Source organism: Pseudorca crassidens, chromosome 10 (genome assembly GCF_039906515.1).
Source record: "Pseudorca crassidens isolate mPseCra1 chromosome 10, mPseCra1.hap1, whole genome shotgun sequence".
Lineage (NCBI taxonomy): Eukaryota > Metazoa > Chordata > Mammalia > Artiodactyla > Delphinidae > Pseudorca > Pseudorca crassidens.
Window position 1 is genome coordinate 83688296 of NC_090305.1, and position 20098 is coordinate 83708393.

The window sequence follows — 20098 nt, forward strand, 5'->3', positions numbered from 1 at the left end:
AGCTCTCCAATGAGGTGGTTAAAGTCACTGGTGGCCACTTTGTTGTGGGGGAAACTGAGAATGTCAGGGAGGGATGTTTCCCCGAGAAGCCATGTTAATGTTTTGCCTGGTTCTTTTTAGTTGTGGTCTAGGCCAGGGGCCTGTGATGATTTTGCTTAGTTAAATTAGACGGATGGTTTGATTTTGTCCTGTAGTTGAGCAGGAGTGAGTTTTTTTGTTTTTGCTTTGTTTTTTTCTGTTTTGCCAGCTTCATGTAATCTTGACTTTTTTTCAACTCCCAGAGGAATTTCAAAGGGTCTAATTTCACTAATTATACACTTCCTCTCTACAGCCTGCCAGCACTTTTTCCATTTTTAAATTGAGGTGGTGCTGTGTATTTTATCTATATGCTATCAAGGTCTCAATAAATTGTTATGCTATGGTAAGGCTTGCTGGTTATCTGGTTTATGTTCTCTTTCTTTGGACTTTGTCTAACACTTAGGATTTTCAGTGTAAGCTACCATAAATCTTGAAACTAACCCTTTGCCTGATAACCTTTTTTTTTAATTTTTTTTTTAATTTTTAAAGATTTTTTGGCCGCACTGCATGGCATGCAAGATCTTAGCTCCTCGACCAGGGATCGAACCCATGTCCCCTGCAGTGGAAGCATGGCGTCTTAATCACTGGACTGCCAGGGAAGTCCCTCCTGATAACATTTTTGATAAGTGATCATAGATAAAACAAATTTCTCAGGCTAAAGAAAAAAAGAAATTAGTAGAGTCCCTTATAATTCAGTTGATGCTGGCTTGATGAAAAATTATAAGCATTCCTTAAAGTTTTTGTTCAAATCTTAGATATGTTGCTATGTGTCTAAATACATAGGTAATTCTTAATGTTCTTTTAGCAGCATTTTTTTCAGTCTCGTGAATTTAAGTGACATTTGAGTTGTAGAAGTTTGAAATCCACAGAAGCAATTAGTAACTCTTGATTCATGATTTACTAGATAAATAGATTCAATCTGGTCATTTTATTCTCAGATGATTAGAATTCTGATGAAAGGAGGGCTGGAGAATCAATGCATGCAAAGTAGCCAAATAGATTAAAAGAGTAATTTGCTTATTGATTAAAACTTAGCAGTAGATAGCAAGCATCTCTCTGAACCCACTCCTAAGATTAAAGAGAAAATTAGAATGAAGTGCAGCTATTTTTAAAGAAACCAGTCATATCAGTCATTCTCACCAAGATTTTAGTTCTTGTGTTTTGAGAAAATGAAGAGGCAGGCAAAATATTTTATTACCTACTGAATTTTATAAAATCCTTAAAGAATAAGTGAGAAGAGTGTTGAAAAAGTTGGCTTTTTTTTTCTTTTTAACTTTGCTACGTTACTTGTGAACTTTTTCCTTTGACTTAGAAAAGGCCACCTTTATATCTGGGAAGAAATCCCACATTGTCATTCTTTTACTCCCACTTGTGGTGCTCTACTGGCACATCTCTGTGTTCTTTTGGTGACAACTTTTTAGGTCATTTGCACAGTATCCTGCATGGTCTTTGGGGTTCTGTCATGCCTTTCAGGCTGATCATATGGTATTAACGTATATGGTAATGTACTTTTCTCTTTCTTTTTCTTTTTTTAAAAATTTTATTTATTTTTGGCTGCGTTGGTTCTTCATTGCTGCGCGCGGGCTTTTCTCTAGTTGTGGCGAGTGGGGGCTACTCGTCGTTTCATTGTGTGGGCTTCTCACTGCAGTGGCTTCTCTTGTTGCGGAGCACAGGCTCTAGGTGAGTGAGCTTCAGTAGTTGTGGCTCGTGGGCTCTAGAGCTCAGGCTCAGTAGTTGTGGCACATGGGCTTCAGTAATTGTGGCTCGTGGGCTCTAGAGCGCAGGCTCAGTAGTTGTGGCACACGGGCTTAGTTGCACCGCGGCATGTGGGATCTTCCTGGACCAGGGCTCGAACCCGTGTCCCCTGCAGTGGCAGGCAGAGTCTTAACCACTACGCCACCAGGGAAGTCCCTATGGTAATGTACTTTTCTAGTGTACACTAATTTTTAATAATTACCTATACTAACTAATTGAAAAATAGACATTACTGCATTTCTCATCAGGGTAATTTCATTTTTCCAATGAAGTTTTGCAGTGTTTTTTTTTTTTGCTGTATGCGGGCCGCTCACCACTGCGGCCCCTCCTGCCGTGGAGCACAGGCTCTGGACGCGCAGGCCCAGCGGCCACGGCCCACGGGCCCAGCCGCTCCGCGGCACGCGGGATCCTCCCGGACCGGGGCACGAACCCGCGCCCCCTGCATCGGCAGGCAGACCCCCAACCACTGCGCCACCAGGGAAGCCCCTTGCAGTGGTTTTATGGTGAGTGGCAAGTAGAGCAGAAAGTGTTTGCTAGGCACTAACCTTTGTACCACTTGAGCATTCTGTAAACCCAAAGGATGGAAACAGCGTATCATTTTGAACTCTGCCTGTATGTTTAAATAGTACTGATTCTTCTTTTTCTGTGTCATGGAATATATAGTTTTTAATGTCTGCTTTTACTTTTTGAATAGGTAATATATTCACATGGTTCAAAATCCAAAAGATAGGAAAAGTTAGCAATTCAGTTTAAAACTTACTATGTAGGAACCGTATTGAGAGTTGCCTCTGTAGTTCTACCTGCTTACTGTGAAATGGTATTGATTCATATCTTTAAATGATGCCTTTAGACCTTGTGTGTTGACCTTTCTTTGACAGTCTCTGAGTTCATATTTTTCTGAGTCTCTTTTTGCTTTGACTAAGCTGTAACCAGTTTTTAAAATATTCTGTATATACTAGTGCAATCATGAGGTGAAAACTTAGTTTTTAATCAGGTTTTAAAGTGCAGCTTCTCCAAAGCAACATGGTATCTCTTGGGAGATGACTAGTTTGGGTCAGGTTTTAATGTCCTCTAGGAATTTAGCTCTTTTTTTTCCCTTCATTTATTCACTTAAAAAGTATCAAGGAATTTTCAAATATACACAAAGTAGAGAGGATACCATAGGAATCCTTACATGTGTGATTCTTAAAATATGGATCTAGATTCACAAGGAGCATTACCATTTAGAATGTAAGTCTGAAAACAATTTTTTTCTTAATGCAGATTCACTACTCATTAGTTAAAAAGGCGAAAAATATAACATTTGGTGTAATTTGGAAAGATCACTGAGATAAATTGTCAAATGAAAAAAACAAGGTGCAGCATACCACCTTTTACTTAAAAAAAAAGGTAAAATAAAATACATATTCATATTTGCTTGTATATGCCGAAAGTAACTTGGGAAGGACACAATAAGAAACCAAAACTGGTTGCTTGGGTTTTTAGGGACAGGGAAGGAGACTTTGAACTCTTTACCTTTCTGAGGTTGGTTTGTTTACTTTTTTGAACCCTATGAAATCATTAAAAATAAATTTGAAATTTATTTTAAAATTATTAAAAATCATTAAACATTTTTTTTAAAACAGAATATGTAATATAAAATTTACAACGTGAAAATATATCACAGTAATGGTTATTTTCCCAGGACAGTCTGTAGATTTAGGTAAGAGGTGTTTGGGCTGTACCAAAGTAGTCTGCGGTATACTTTGAAACCATGCTTAAAGACTACCCCAGCCCCCAAATGGCAATTTATTTTATTGTAACCTTTTGTTTCTTTTTCTTTTTTTTTAAAGGCTGGTGGGGTAGCAGGTGTCTGTGTTGACTTGATATTATTTCCTCTGGATACCATTAAAACCAGGCTGCAGAGCCCCCAAGGATTTAATAAGGCTGGTGGTTTTCGTGGAATATATGCTGGCGTTCCTTCTGCTGCTATTGGATCGTTTCCTAATGGTAAAAATTATATTGGTATTATCACTGCTTTATATAAAGCCAAGATAATGGGATTTATTTTCAGGATGGTATGTGGTCCAATCCTATATAGAATTCCTTATATGATTGATGTAGTTGATCTCCTGAATTTATTTTCTATTCATTAATCCATTATTTTTGACTCAGCTGGTGCTATAGATTCCATTCTAGTGTATTTGTAATAAAAAATGAGCAATCTTTAAATGAGTGGTTTTTGTTGTTGTTAATACTCCTTGTTAGAATCCTTAAAGTGTTCCTGTAACATTGATTGTAATGTCTTACAGCAGTTCTCAACCTTGCCTGCACGTTGGAATCTCTTGGGAAGCTTTACAAAATACTTATGCCTGTGTCTCCATGAGAAGTTTAATTGGTCTGGTCTTTGCCTGGGTATCAGGAGTTTTAGTAACTTCCCAGGTGATTCAGATGTGAAGCTGAGTTTAATAACCACTGGCTTGGAGATTCTTGTGGAGCAGATGAACCTAAGAGGCATTAAATCTTTGTCTTAACTAAATTGCTCTCAGATGATGCAACCCATTACCACTAACCTCCTCTTTCCATTGTCTTGCTTTTGTTTTGGTTTTGAAGTTGTGTGATTTATGGCCCTTTTATTCTATAATCAGTATAATCCATTTCATTTAATCCACCTCTTTTCAGATACTTATTTAAATAATTGTTTACTGATGCTTTGATTGGCACTCAAAAGCAGACTAAGCAAACAAAACCATCACTATCAAACACACACACACACACACACAGATACACACACTCACACACGCTCACATACTCACACACTCACTCACAAAACCCCTGCTCCAGAAGATTCTTAAATTCTGGAGTTTGATTTCTTTTTTCTCAGTATATTTCATTAGAAATTCTTTCTTGTTAACTTGACATTAAGATGTCTGTCTATATCCATCTGTGAGCATAACATTCACATAAAGATTTGTAGAGCAAATCTTTTTGGTCCTTTAGTTTATCTTCCTGAGCCATCCTTAGAGCAGCCAACTGTTTTGAGGTTATCCTTGAATTATTTTATGTCTTAATTTTCAGTAATTGATCATAACAAGTCGCTATTGAGGACCCACTCCATGCCAAGCATAGCTCTATACGTGGGAGATGCGCCTTGGTTCCTAAATTGGTCTGTGTTGCAATCACCTGACCACCTGAAGAGATTTTTTTTTTTTTTTTTTTTTTAAAGAAAGTACTGCTGTCCCACTCCCAGAGATTTGGGATTTAGTTGGCCTGAGGTGTGGCCTGGGCTTTGGAGGTTAAAAAAAAAAAATCCCCAGGTAATTTTTATATGTAGACAAGTTTGGGAACCTCTGAACTAGGGAATTGCAAAGAAATATGTTACTAAGTCCCTGTCTTTTGGTCATCCATTCTTATGATGCCTCCCTCATCATTGTAAATATTCTTTTTTCTCTTACGTATTACGTAGGAATTGTTGGTAGATGAAGTATTAGTGATGGTCTACAGGGTACATGGTGCTCCATTAAGCTCACAGGGCTGGTTTAGATTCTTGTCAGCAGGACTTTACATACAGAATGTGGTTTTGAATTTTTGTAAGTTTGAGAAAGTGGTGTTCTTCTTGCCCTGCTTTTCTTTTTCTTTTTCTTTTTTTGACATCCACAGAACATCTTTGAATGGGAGATGCTGGATAAAGAGTCAGAGTGTCAGCGTTTCAGAAATGGCCTTTCTGTTTTTCTGCAAATTTTTGGTGAATTGAAACTTTTTACGTGGCACTTTAAACAATTTTTGCTATTGGTTAAGGTTTTAGACAGAGTACAGTGCACCAGTGTAACATTCAGAGGCTTGTAGACTTTTTTGAGAACATACTGTGCAGGGGGTATGGAAGGGACTGAGGGTCGAAAGAAGAGAGGAAAAGACCTGTATTCAAGACTGTTCATGTTTAGAAGGGAATGTAGAAAAACCATAGTTTTTTTGTTTTGTTTTCACTCCTGGGGGGTGGGGGTGGGTGGGTGGAACGTGTAGCAGGTAGAACTTACAGCTGAATGCGACTGGAGATACTCTAGCCTATTTAGTGAGTAGGCCAAAGTAGGAACAGCCTAAATAAGAATCACAAGTGGGAATTGGGACCTGCATTAACTATATACAACTGCTTGCATGGTCATTACTCATCCGGGGACAGTGTGCCTCCTCATTTGGCCTGCTGTTTGTTTGTTAGCCACTGGGGTGTTTACAAGCTTGTTGACTTTAACTGTGGAGAACTGATTTTCACTACCAAGCTCTTTTCCTGAGTGTTTCAGACTTTACTGTGTGACATGTTCAAATGCCTTTCGAAAGGTGAATTTGCCATTTATTTATCTTTCGTGCCTCACCTTTTACGTGAGTGATGAACATCTTTTTATTAACAATACGTGGCAAGGCTTAAAGCCTTCCTGTGCAGCTAAGATTAGTTCATGGTGATAGGGGTAGCTTTTTTTTTTTGCGGTACACGGGCCTCTCACTGTTGTGGCCTCTCCCGTTGTGGAGCACAGGTTCCGGACGCACAGGCCCAGCGGCCATGGCTCATGGGCCCAGCCGCTCCGCGGCATGTGGGATCTTCCCGGACCGGGGCACGAACCCGTGTCCCCTACATTGGCAGGCAGACTCTCAACCACTGCGCCACCAGGGAAGCCCTAGGGGTAGCTTTTTAGAGATTTTGATTTCCAGTTTTAATACAGTAGTTGATTGTTTCCTTGATGTAAAAGTGAGTTGATGTAGTAAAAAGTAGCCATGGTTATTTTGAGTAACCAGCAACACAACATTATGGAATAGATGCTTTATTTGGTTAAGATATGTGTTTGTAATTTTAACCTGTCTAGAAATCAGTGTAGCTGATTATTTTATGGCCATATATAAAGATGTTTTGCATCACAGAAATTCATATCCTTTTCCAAAAAACTTAACTAAAAAGTGTTAAAGTGACTTATCAGTACAAACTGGTAAATGCCAGGTTAGCTGTTAGTCTTCCTCAGGGCAGGGATCTGCATGTTTTTATGTCCAAAGTCAGGCATGTAACATGGGCTCAGTCAAATCTGCAAGAGTGAAGGGGTTGGGGGGGAATAGTACGTATTATTACTTTATCTTTATTTATATTTATCTGTAGTTATAAATATATACATATATAATATATACATATATATGTATATATTATATAAATAATATATATTTATAAATATTTATAGTTCAGTATTTATTTATATTTATTATTTATACTTATTTATATTACTTATATTTATTATTATCTTTATCTGTTATAATTTAATAACTAGAGTTGTAATTTTTTTCAAGAAACATATCTGTTAACAGTTTACATATATATTTAAACTTTGTGAAAGACTGGTTTGTTTTAAATTTCAGCTGCTGCCTTTTTCATCACCTATGAATATGTGAAATGGTTTTTGCACACTGATTCATCTTCGTATTTGATGCCTGTGAAGCATATGTTGGCTGCCTCTGCTGGAGAAGTGGTAGGTAATAAGTTATGTGTATAAAATACTTCAGAAATGCAAAGTATGCAGATATCTTCAGTACAGGTATTACTTCATTTCATTTTTAAAAGACAATTCTTTTTTAAATTATGAAAGTCATAAATCCCAATAAATGTAAATGGATTAAACATGATAGTTGAAAGTCTATATAGGATGAAAGAAAAATCCAGCTATCTGCTATTTACAAGAGACACACCTCAAACATAATTATACAGAAAGAATAAAATTAAAGAGGTAGAGGAAAATATCCATGCAAATTTTGGCGGCTTCATGTTGGGTCAGCATAATTGAGCTGGAAGTCTATTTCGTAGAACACCCTTTCCAGGAGGGTTCCAGGTTAGCCTGGCTACAAGAGAAAATTGCTCAAGATTTGTAAGGTGGAAGTAAAGCAGTGGTTGTATTCATGCTCAGAAGGTTGGTGGGAGGTCAGGCACTGCTGCAGTTCATACACCTCATCACTGATCTGTTGGCTTCAGGCAGCAGTCAAGCCTCCAGCTCCTCCAACTCTCACTGAGTCTTCTCCTTCAGCTTCTCTAAATTTTGAGTCAGTTGTGTGGGCTCTGTCGTGAAGGGTGCCAATTTATGTTGTAGGTCACCCACATCATTGAGGTTGGTGAGGGAGAATGCGAATTCCAGTTTGTCCTTGCTCTTCCCCATTTCACATCCATGTTTCCTTCCTGATTGCATGCCTTCTAAGTTTCTGTCCCAACACTAGATGCAGAAGCAACAGTTCTACATAAGTTGCTTAACCAGCTCCCACAATTACTGTTTATATCCCTGTAATAGCTTCTTATTCTTACCATTCTTAGTGGTTCTACTTCTCTGATCAACCCTAACTGATTCAGAAAGAGTAGCTGAAAGAGAGCTGATAGTAATGTTAATATCAGATCAAGAAAAAAAAAAAAGACTGAAAGCAAAAAACAAGGAGACCACTGTATAATGATATGAGGAACAATTCTCCTGGGAGATGTAGTAAACCTGAACTAAATAGCATAGTCTCAAGATATAAAGCAAAATGTTGCTAGAATTATAATGAAAAATGAATACAATTACTATCTTCATTGGAGTTATTCACATCTATCCGTAAAAGTCTTAGGACCAGGCAGGTAACTTGTTAAGACCATAGAAGATTTGAGCAACACAATGGCAAGAATGGTCTAATGGATGTGTTTGGAGTTCTGCACTTAACTGCTAAAGATTATTCATTTTTTTCAAGCACACTTGGAACATTAATAAAAGTGTGTGACCCAATAGTCCACAAAGCAACTTTCAACAAATAGTGTAGAGATAATGTCATACAGATCATTTGGTGTCTGATTATAATGAAGTAAAATTGGAAAGCAATGATGAAAACACAGGCAGTCCATCCCTCCTGTGTGTTTAAAAAATTATCCAACTCTTCTGTAAATAATTCATGAGCCAGTAAATCATAATGTATGTGGTAAAATATTTGTAATTAAAAAATAATACAGGAGGGCTTCCCTGGTGGCGCAGTGGTTGAGAGTCCGCCTGCCGATGCAGGGTACACGGGTTCATGCCCCGGTCCGGGAAGATCCCGCATGCCGCAGAGCGGCTGGGCCCGTGAGCCATGGCCGCTGAGCCTGCGCGTCCGGAGCCTGTACTCCACAACGGGAGAGGCCACAACAGTGAGAGGCCCGCGTACCGCAAAACAAAACAAAACAAAAAATAATAATACAGGAATATATATTTTTTCTAAACTAACACAGAGAAGAGTATAATACAAATAAGAGCTTTCCCACCCCCTCACCCACTTACCTTTCTCCAGTTCCTCCTGCCTACTACTAATGGACAACTTCAATTAAAATTATTTTTGTGTATCCACCCAGAAATTGTCCTTTACTATTGTTACTTTCAAATCACATTGTCTTGTTTGTTTTGTATGTATGTATCTATGTATCTGCTTATCTCCTATCTAGTCTATTTTAATAATCCCAGAACGTTGTTAGGGGCAGGGTGCATTAACAGGAATGGACAAGAAAGTGAAGGGAAGGGTCTCGGTTTATAAGTCTTTTATCATTTTGTCAAGTAATATATAACGTTTTACATTTAATAAAGTAGTGGTATGTACTTATGTTAGGAAGTTAGAAAAATGAATCAGCCTTTATAAGATTTACATAAGAAACAACTGTGATATGTTGTGGTTTTGTTTTCTGCGCACTATTTTCCTTTAGAAAATTTGGATGAGAATCTACAAACTGTTTTGTAACCTAATTTTCTTCTCTTGAGAATATGGTGCATGAGGGTGATGAAAGAGAGAGATTGCACTTGATGGAATTCCCTGGCGGTCCAGTGGTTAGCACTCTATGCTTTCACTGCCGAGGATGCATGGGTTCAATCTCTGGTCGGGGAACTAAGATCCTGTGAGCCGCATGGCACGGCCAAAAAAAAAAAAAAAAACCAGAAAAAAGGAGAAAACAACTAAAAAAATAATAACTGTTTTGAGATGTAATTTACATACTGTATGATTTATCCATTTAAAGTGTACAGTTCAATTTTTTTTGCTGTACTCACAGCTGCAGCCATCGCCACAGTCAGTTTTAGAGCATCATCATCGCCCTGACAAGAAACCTCGTACCCATTAGCAGTCACTTCCCATTTCCCCCAACGTTCTCACCTTAGGCAACAACCACTGACCTACTCTGTCTGTATAGATCTGCCTATTCTGGACATTACATATACATGGAATCCTACCAAGTTTCTTTCTGAGGTGATGAAAATGTTCTAACATTGACTAGGATGATGGTTGCACATGTCTCTGAATACATTAAAAACCATTGAATTGTATCCTTAAAATGGATGAATTTTATAATATGCAAATTCTGTTGTATTATGCTGTTAGAAAGGAATAAGAAGAGAATATTATGAAAACCGTATGGTAATAAATTTGACAAATTCTTGAAAGATAAAAACAAAAAATGTGGAATCCTTACAATGTGGTCTTCCATGACTGGCTTCTTTCACTTACATTTTCAAGATTTCATCTATGCTATAGCAGGTATCATCAATTGCCTATGTTTTTGATTTTCTTGGATACATACCTAGGAGTGGAAATATCAGTCATATGGTAACTTTATTTTTAACCATCTGAGGAACTTGCCAAGGCTGTTTTCCGAAGTGGCTGCACCATTTTACATTCCCACCAGCAGTGTGTAAGAGTTCCAGTTTCTTCTGCACATCCTTGACACCACTTGGTGTTACCTGTCTTTTTCTTTTTTAAAACATTTCTTTTTAAAAAAATTAATTAATTAATTAATTTTTGGCTATGTTGGGTCTTTGTTTCTGTGTGAGGGCTTTCTCCAGTTGTGGCGAGCGGGGGCCACTCTTCATCGCGGTGCATGGGCCTCTCACCGTCACGGCCTCTCTTGTTGCGGAGCACAGGCTCCAGATGCGCAGGCTCAGTAGTTGTGGCTCACGGGCCCAGTTGCTCCGCGGCTTGTGGGATCTTCCCAGACCAGGGCTCGAACCCGTGTCGCCTGCATTGGCAGGTGGACTGTCAACCACTGCGCCACCAGGGAAGCCCCTACCTGTCTTTTTAATTGTAACAAACAAATAGATATTCAGTGGTATCTTATTGTGATTTTGACTTGCATTTCCCTGGTAACTAATGATTTTGAGCATCTTTTCATGTGCTTATTGGTTATTTACATATCTCCTTTGGAGAAATGTCCTTGAGTCTCCTTTGCTCATTCTTTAATTAGGTTGTATTTTTGTTAATAAGTTGTAGGAGCTCTTTATATATTGGCAAAACTTTTTCCCATTCTGTGCTTTTTTTTCACTTAATGGTGTCCTTTGAAGCATAAGTTCTAAATTTTGATGATGTCCAGTTTATCTGTTTTATCTTACATTGCTTGTGCTTTGATGTCGTATCTAAGAAACCATTGCCTAATCTGAGATCATGAAGATATTTATAGCTATGTTTTCTTTCAAGAGTTTTATAGTTTTAACTCATATTTTTAGGTCTTTGATCCATTTTGAGTTAATTTTTTAATCTGGTTTGAGGCTGCGGTCTAACTTTATTCTTTTGCGTGTGTATATCCAGTTGACCTAGTGCCGTTTGCTAAACTATTCTTTACCCATGGAATTGCCTTGGCACCCTTGTCAAATACTAATTGACGTAAAGGTGGGGTTTATTTGTGGACCCTGTTCTATTCTATGGATTTCTACATCTATCCTTATGCTACTACCACAGAGCCTTGATTACCACAGCTTTGTAGTAAGTTTTGAAATCAGAAGTGTGAGTCCTCCAGCTTTGTTCTTCTCTGTCAGGATTGTTTTGCCTCTTCTGGGTCTTTTGCATTTTTATGTGAATTTTTTTTTTTTTTGCCTCACCTCACGGCTTGCTGGATCTCAGTTCCCCAACCAGGGATTGAACCCGCACCATGGCAGTGAAAGCCCGGAATCCTAACCACTAGGCCACCAGGGAACTCATGTGAATTTTAGAATGAGCTTGTCAATTTCTTGCAAAATGAGCTTGCAAAAAAAGCAACTGAGATTTTGATAGGGATGACATTGAATCTGCAAATTAATTTGGGGAGCATACCATCTTAACAAAAATGCTTAAATTTTCCAATCCACAAACATAGGCTGTCTTTTCATTTCTTTAGGACTTCTGTAATTTCTTTTAACAGTGTTTCGTAGTTCCACAGTATACGTTTTACACTTCTTTTGTTAAATTTATTCCTAAGTAATTTATTCTTTTTGATGTTATTGTAAATTGAACTTTTTTCATTTCATTTTCAGTTAGTTTATTGCTACTGTACAGAAATAAATTCATTTTTGTATATTGATCTTGTATCCTCCAACCTTGCTGAATTAATTAGTTCTAAAGTTTAGTGGATTCTTAAAGATTTTCTATATACAAGATCGTATCATCTGCACATAGAGCTAGTTTTACTTATTTCTGTACAATCTATATGTCTTTTATTTCATTTTCTTGCCTAACTGCTCTGGTTAGAAGCTGTACTACAGTGTTGAAGGAGTGGTGAGAGTGGACATCCTTATCTTGTTTCTGATCTTAGGAAGAAAGTATTTAGTGTTTCAGTACTATTTCTGTCATAAAAGGTTACATTTTGTCAGTGCCTTTTGTTCATCTGTTGAGATAATCATGTGGTTTTATTCTTTATTTTACTGATATGGTGTATTACATTAATTGATCTTCAAATGTTAAACCACTCTTGCATTTGCAACCCAAATGTTAAAACTCACTTGATCATGGTATATAATACTGTTTATATAGTGCTAGATTTATGTACTAGTGTTTTGTTGAGGACTTACTTTGTTCATAAGAGATACTGGTCTGTAGTTATCTTTTCTTGTGTCTTTGACTGGTTTTGGTATCAAGGTAAAACTGGACTCATACAATGAGTAGGGAAGTGTTAAGATAATTTCTTTATAAATTATTGTAAAGAAAAGTCATATTAATTATATCATTTTGGTTGATGAACACATATCAGATACTAATATATTTGGACAATCCAGGAGAAAAGGAATTATGGAGGAAATAATCTCAGTTTTCAAGAAAAGCGAGGGTCTCCCTTTTCATGTGATAATTTGAATTGTTGAGGTTATGATGTGTAATAGGAAAAAAAGATGACCTCTGGTCTTCTTCAGCATTTTTGCATTTATTTATTTATATCTGGGATATATATATATATAATTTTATACTTTCCCGTTACTATACAATGAATTCCTTGATCTAAGAAATCATTTGGATGGTTCCTTGAAGAGAATGTTGAAAGAAATTAGTCTGAAAGACACTAAATACACGGAAGTGTTTTCTATAAAACTTCCTTTTGTCATTGGTTTAAAAATGATTTTGCAGAACCTAAGCTAACTCTGGATTAAAAAAAAAATGCCTTCATAATTTACTGAGCTTTTTAGTGTGATGAGACTAACAATATATTAATTTTTTAAAATTTTTTTATTAATTAATTTATTTTTGCTGTGTTGGGTCTTTGTTTCTGTGCGAGGGCTTTCTCTACTTGTGGCAAGCCGGCGCCACTCTTCATCGCAGTGCGCGGGCCTCTCACTATCGCGGCCTCTCCCGTTGCGGAGCACAGGCTCCAGATGCGCAGGCTCAGTAGTTGTGGCTCACGGGCCTAGTTGCTCCGTGGCATGTGGGATTCTCCCAGACCAGGACTCGAATCCGTGTCCCCTGCATTAGCAGGCAGATTCTCAACCACTGCGCCACCAGGGAATCCCACAATATATTAATTTTTGAGGAACAAGGAGCATAAAGTAGTAGTTCCTTTATGAGCCAGAGACCCCTTTAGGAATCTCGTGAAATCTGTGGTTGTCTTTCCACGAAAGTGAACATACGGACAATTTGTGTACAATTTCTGGGAATTTTCATTCCCCCCACTCTTACCCAAAGTAAGGACTCCAGTGCTTGAATTCTGCCTGAATATTGGTTTAGTCTGCGATTTAAAAGCAATATATATTTAATGTAAAAAAATCTTTGAACCCATTATCCTTGGTTTAGATTGTGTTTTTGTGATTATGTTCTGATATTAGAACCTCATTGCATGCAGTTATTTTCGAGTATATATACTCAAGAATAACAAATGGTGTGTCAGAGTTTCATTGTCTCCCAGCCTGTAAAAATTCTGTCTCTTTGACTGCTCTTGCCTCTATTTTAGAATTGCCTGTTGCTCTGATTTAGTTTAAATATATCCTCGTAAGTTCACTTGGTTTACATTTTCTATTACGCTGCTGAGAGCAAGCAGCAAAAAGAACTTGGCCACTTTTTTTTCATTTCCCACAGGGCCATCTTGCTTGAAAGCTAGTTTGCCATGTTGGAGGATAGACTTTCTTCAATTTATAAAATTTCTGTCTCTTAGACTTAGGAAGAATATATAAAGTGGTATAATTAAATAGGGCAAAGGGTAGCTGTTAGATCCGTCATGTTAGTGATGCAGCTTTCCATTTGTAGAAAACACTGTATTCCAATATGTTAATATCTGTAACTGGTATTTTTAAAAAAATTGGAGCCTTTTAAATGCAATATTCTGTGTGAACTGTTGGGCATAGAAAGTGGCGTAGGTAGACTTTAGAGTTAGGAAATAGGTATCTGTAAGACTGGAAATAAATAATTCTAGGACATTTTTATCTTTATTGTGTCTCTTATGGTTTCCATGCTCCCTTAGGCAGTAAGGCCTCATGTCAGATGCCTTTTTATAGTTTCTGTGATGCCTGGAGAGCCTTCAGAGGAGAACTGATCAGCAGCAGGTACATAGATTGAGGATTTCACCTGTGAAACATCTCTTGCTGTTGACTGTATTTGATTTTAATTCAGTTACAGTTTAGTATGCTAAGAATTTTGTTAGATTTATGAAGTTTGTGAAATGTGGTTCTGGTGCTCCTGTAATCTTTAAACTTTCTTAAAAAACTTCCTGCAACCATTCAGTATCATTGTTCTTAATAAATGCTTCAGACACATACCTACTGCCTTTCTGTTTTAGTAATTTGCTTTCAGTTTCATAGAGCATAAATTGGTTGCAGACTCAGCCAAGTGTGGTTGCTGTAAGTAAGAGAAAGAAACAGATGAATTTAGGAGGAACAAATAAGGAATATAAAACAAAGAACATTTATTTCTGTCAGTGATCAGAAAGGTATAAAGAGACCAAGAGAAAATGAGATATAGTTTAGTGCAGTCATTGTTCTGTAACACATCTGCGCTGATATAAGATGGTTATGTTGCAGACACATTCCTTAGAAACAATACTATATTTTTGTTAGCATTGAATGTGTCCACAGTTACTTTGTTGTAGTGATGGTAAGTGTGTGAAACTTAGAAACAAAAGAACACTGCTGTAATAACCATTCCCTGTAGCAGCAGCTTGATTAAAAGTTAATGAGAAATCAATAAAACTATAATTACAAGCTTCTACCTTATGTTTGTGATTTGGAATACAGTAAGATCGATCAAATAAGATTTAATATGTAACAACACTGAGAAGAGTCCCGTTTGTGCCATTTTTATTAGGTTTGCTGTACCAAATCTCTAAATCCCTGCCTCAATTATTTTACAGCTCCGTTTTCATCAGACACAGAAAACGCCCTGGGAGAAGTAGAATCTGTAATTAGATCAGAAGGGTTGGGGTGGGTTTACTTTAGTATAACAGATGCTATAACATTGCAGTGGTAGTGATTTTTTTTTTTTTTTTCAACTTTAGGATTTGACTTTTTCTGGGTCTTATCCTACTTACGGACTTAGTTAATATTGTTTCAGAAATAGAAGAATTATTAAAATTTCTTTGCTGCTAAAATGGCCCCTGTGAATTTAATGTGCTCATGGGTGATGTCTGTGGATGTCCTTACACGCATAGATGCTGGTAGATTTTTCTTTCCAGTCCTGTTCTAACTTGGGATTGAGAAAGCTAGGAACTCAGTGATACCATGTTTCGTAAATGCTTTTCTGACAGCCTCTGTAACAGTACTTCACACAACCGTGTGGCCCGGGGAGCACCTGCTTTAGAATCATTTGCCTGGGCAGCAGGTTACAAATAAAGATTTTTGGAGGCGGCGTTGTGGGCCCTGCATTTTAAACAAGATTCCTAGATGTTTCTGGTGTTCAGTGATATATAAGCACCACTCATAAAGAATTATCAAAAATTTTGATTTATACCCCAGTGGTAAATATTTCTATTGAGTTGACTTGGCAGTCATGTGAATAAGAATATTTTAGTAGGTGTGGAGCACACTGATCAAAAGTGTGATTCCTTTTGTTTTCCTCAGAATTACATACTTTTAGGCCTACTAAAAAATCCTAGTTTAATAAACTGGTTAGTTTTGAGGGTGGCAGTGTACTGCAGTCATTTGAGGGGCTCGTTAAACATCAGAATAGGGGTAAGCACGTCGTTTTGATTCAGCTTCCCCGCTGAATCGGCTGCTTGGAGGACTAGATGCGTCGTTGTCAGGAGTGTTATCAGCTGCACAGCATGGGGCATGTGCTGCTTATCGTTGTGTTTTCCCTAGCAGGGATTTAAGTTCTTTTTAACTATGCTGTTAATATCATGGTTTAAAGTGTACGCATAGTGTTTTTCATGATCTCTACTGGCCTTTTCTAAGAACCACTGAGCAAAACAATAGAAGAAAGGTTAACAACTTTTGAAATGTTTTTCATCTTTTGAAATGATCATGATATGTTTTGAAACATCCATAAATTAACAGAGAGGAACTCTCATTTGCACTTGTGTTAGCAGTGTGTCAGACTCTTGTGCAGTTGTATAATTGAGTCATGGAAGATAAGTTGAGTGGAAAATAAGATGGGTGTCCCTGAAGTGCAGTGTCACTGTCAAGTCAGAAGGAAGCTCTCAGGAATGCTGCAGATGAAAATGCCTGTGTGTGTCAAGATGCACTGAGGCAGGAGGGTAGAGACAGTGCTAGGAAATTCGCTATACCATTAGGAGCTGCAACCGAACTGTTAGATACCCAGCCACACTCACACAGGCACTTTGCTTTCTGATGCATCTAAGCACGTGCCTCTCCCAAGGGGGCCTTTTGCCCTGTTCTCCTATCTGTTCATTTTCCATTGTGCCTGGGAGCTTTTTTTCACTTCAGAACATTAAGTACATAAGGCAGACAGACTTTGTAATTCTTTCTTAGGAATGCTAAATTATAAGAATTACACAAAGAATTTTCTACAGAATTGCGAAAAATAACTTCCTTTCCGTTGCCTTTCCTTTTTATGTCCTTTCCCCACTTGGACCTCTTTGATTCCTTTTATATCAGCTGCTTTTGTTCAGCTCCTCTTAGTTTCCTCCACCACTTTTGTTGTCCTTACCTGCCAGTGTGGATTTAGATCTTAAGACGGCCTAGTGTGTTCTCGGCACTGAGGATAAAATGACAAGATACTGCCTTTAGCAAGTTGCAGTCTAGACGTGCAGATGGACATGTAAGTATGGAAGTACACTAAAGGGTTACAGGTATTTTAAGAAAAGTAAGTACAAGAGCCTGAAGGGAAGTGGATTAGATGGGTGGATGGATGTTGATTCAGGAAAGGCCTCAAAGAATAGCTAGTCCTTGAGCTGTGTTTTGGACGATGATTGTTAGGCGGGCGAGTCCAAGGAGGGCCATTGAACTTAGGCAAAGCCCTTGTTCGACACCTTCCAGTTTCATGTGGAGCACAGATGTGACCCGATCGTCCGGGAGGGCCCTGCCTGCTCTGGTGAGGAGGTTTTGCCTGTTATCCTCTGAAGGGCTGAGCAGGAGAGCACCACTGGTTGGTGTTTTAAGAACATCCTTTGGCAGCTGTGTGGAGTTGGGCATGGTGTGTGAATGGAGGGGAGGACACTGTTGTAGAAATCCCGAGGAGAGAGATGACTAGAGCCTCCGCTGAGGCAGGCAGGCGATGCAGAGGGAGAAGGTGAGTTGACGAGAATCAAGGCGGAGGATCTTCCTTTAAAAGCCCTTCTGGCAGCGTTCCTTCAGTGCCTCTTTCCTCGTGGGTACCTGTGTCCTCTCGTTGTATGTCTGTGGTGTGTGCATGCTGAGCTTGCTGTCAGTCTCCCGAGCTCAGCTCAGAAGCACACCCCAGCTCTCCAGCTGTCCCGGCCCTCTGAGCCCGAGCTGACAGTGGTAAGGGGAGGAAGAGGGCAGGGCCTGGCAGGACCCCTGTGCAGTGACGATCCTGCTGGTGGTCATTCCTTAAAGTACTCGCATGGATGTGCTGAGAGACTTTTCGCAGAGGCACTTGTCAGGGAGCAGCTTACCCACCGTCCCTCCTCTTTCCCGATGGCTTCTTTCTCCGCCGCATTTCAGACTGTTTTCTGTCGTGTGGACTTGTTCTCTCTGATGTGGTATGCAGCATTCCTTCAGGTGGTGTTGACTCATGAGCTCGGCCCGTGCGTTTCATTGATCGTCTTGTGTAGTTAGTGCATGGGAGGGAAGGGGAGCTCCGTGTTGGCTTTTTCTTTAAGAGCAGTGTCAGTTTATGCTACACAAATTAAGTTTAGCTTTATAGAAACAATGAGTATGATTTTCATGTAGGATGATGAAGCTGGAGAATCCTACTTAAACCACAAGAATGTTACTTGGTCAGTACCACCACTACACTGTTAATGGAAAAACCGAATACTTCTCTCCAAGATGAAGTTAAGATTAACCGCTTCTGTGGGAGTCTGCACTTTGTCAGTGACAAAACTTTATTTTTTAACATATTGTTAAGAGTAGGGTTCTTGGTAGCATAATGAATTAAATGCCGCTGTCACAAATTTGCTTTGGTTTGTAATTGAATACTTGTAGATATATGAGTGCCTATTATATATCTAGTGCTGTGATTGGTGCTAAGAAACAATAAGAAGTTTTGACCCCTGTCCTTGAGGCGCATATAAAGAAGTTGGATACATGTATTAAATAGGTAGAGAATATTTTGAGGACCTCTGAAAGGAGGCAGCTTATGGATCGTGAGCTGTCAAGTTACGCAGGTGAGGGTCGGAATGGTGACTTGTCTGTGTATTTGCTCTGTGTCTATAGGTCCTTTATGCAAGCTTACCAAGCTGTTGTTTTCCTTATCTTGAAAAGTCAGGTTAATGCTACCTCACTCACAGTTCTTGTAAAGCTTAAGTGATACAGCACTTCTAAAGTGCTCAAGCCTAGCATCTGATACATAAAGTGTTCATTAAGTGTTGGTTCTGGTCCCATGTCACACAAATTGCTGTTCGGAGTATACTTTTAGAATTTTATAGTTTTGGGAAGGCTGTCAGTTCAGAAAATGAAGAAATTGAAATTCAAAGAAGTTTAGTGCTGTACACAAGGTTTCCTAGCTACTGTGGGCGATAAAACACCATTGCAGAGTGAATAGTTAAGACAAATATTAGACCTTCATTTTCTACTTTTTATGTCGTCTTTTAAAAATGGCAGAACTGATGCACAACTGGAGATGGGAGGTATATTACTTGGGTAATGCTAAGAACTCAGATCACTCTGGGTTTCTTAAACTAAGACAAGGTGAGGATTCTAAAACTTGCCTTTGGTTACATTGGTGGGCAAAACAGCGGCCCCCTTAAGATGTCCTAGTCCCTGAAACCTGTGGCCATGTTACCTAACATGGCAAAAGGGACTTTGCAGATGTGATTAAGTTGAGGATTTTGAGATGGGAAGATTTTTTTTTGCATCATCCAGATGAGGCCAGTGTAATCACAAGTTTCCTTGTAAGAGGGAAGTGGGAGTGTTAGGTTTTAGGATGTTAAGCTGCTGTCTTGAAGACGGAGGAAGGGGCCGCAAACCAAGGAATGCAGGGGGCTTCTAGAAGCCCCCTTGATTTTTAGCTCACTTAGACCCATTTTGGACTTCTGAGCTCCAGAATTAGAATAGATTTTTGTTGTTTTAAGCCACTAATTATGTGGTAATTTGTTACAGCAGCAATAGGGAATTAGTGTAGTTAGCATTACAGTCTCCTCCGTTTTCAGATTTTATATTAGTTGAAGTCTATAAATCCATCCATGAGACTTGTCATCAAATGTGAAATCATGGCCCCATTCTGTTACAGAAAGTTATAAAAGTGAAAAAGCCGTTTGAAGCTTACCTCTGGGTTCTGTAAAATTCTATAAATAACTTCAAGACACAGGGCCTAAAAGGTATAAATTATTTTTGTTGAGAAGACTATTAACTTTTTGTCTAGAGTCTGGGTTATCAAGAATGTTAGTTTTGTCAGGAAAGAGAAGACCTATACTTACAAATTTTTTTTTTCTTTCCATGCCTATTGGCTATTTGTATACGTGGAAAGAGGCTTATTTATAAGG

At 38.5% G+C, this 20098-nt stretch overlaps 1 protein-coding gene across 5 annotated transcripts in view; it reads left to right on the top strand.

Moving 5' to 3' along the window:
- Positions 1-20098, top strand: part of SLC25A26 (solute carrier family 25 member 26) — a 142962-nt gene that overhangs the window by 9636 nt on the left and 113228 nt on the right. For 4 of the 5 annotated variants that reach the window (XM_067755125.1, XM_067755128.1, XM_067755127.1 and 1 more), the window contains exons 2-3: positions 3666-3822; positions 7204-7313. In XM_067755125.1, coding sequence (XP_067611226.1) covers positions 3666-3822; positions 7204-7313 — 267 coding nt within the window. The remainder of the gene's footprint in view (positions 1-3665; positions 3823-7203; positions 7314-20098) is intronic. The other variant, XM_067755129.1, reaches the window with a different exon arrangement.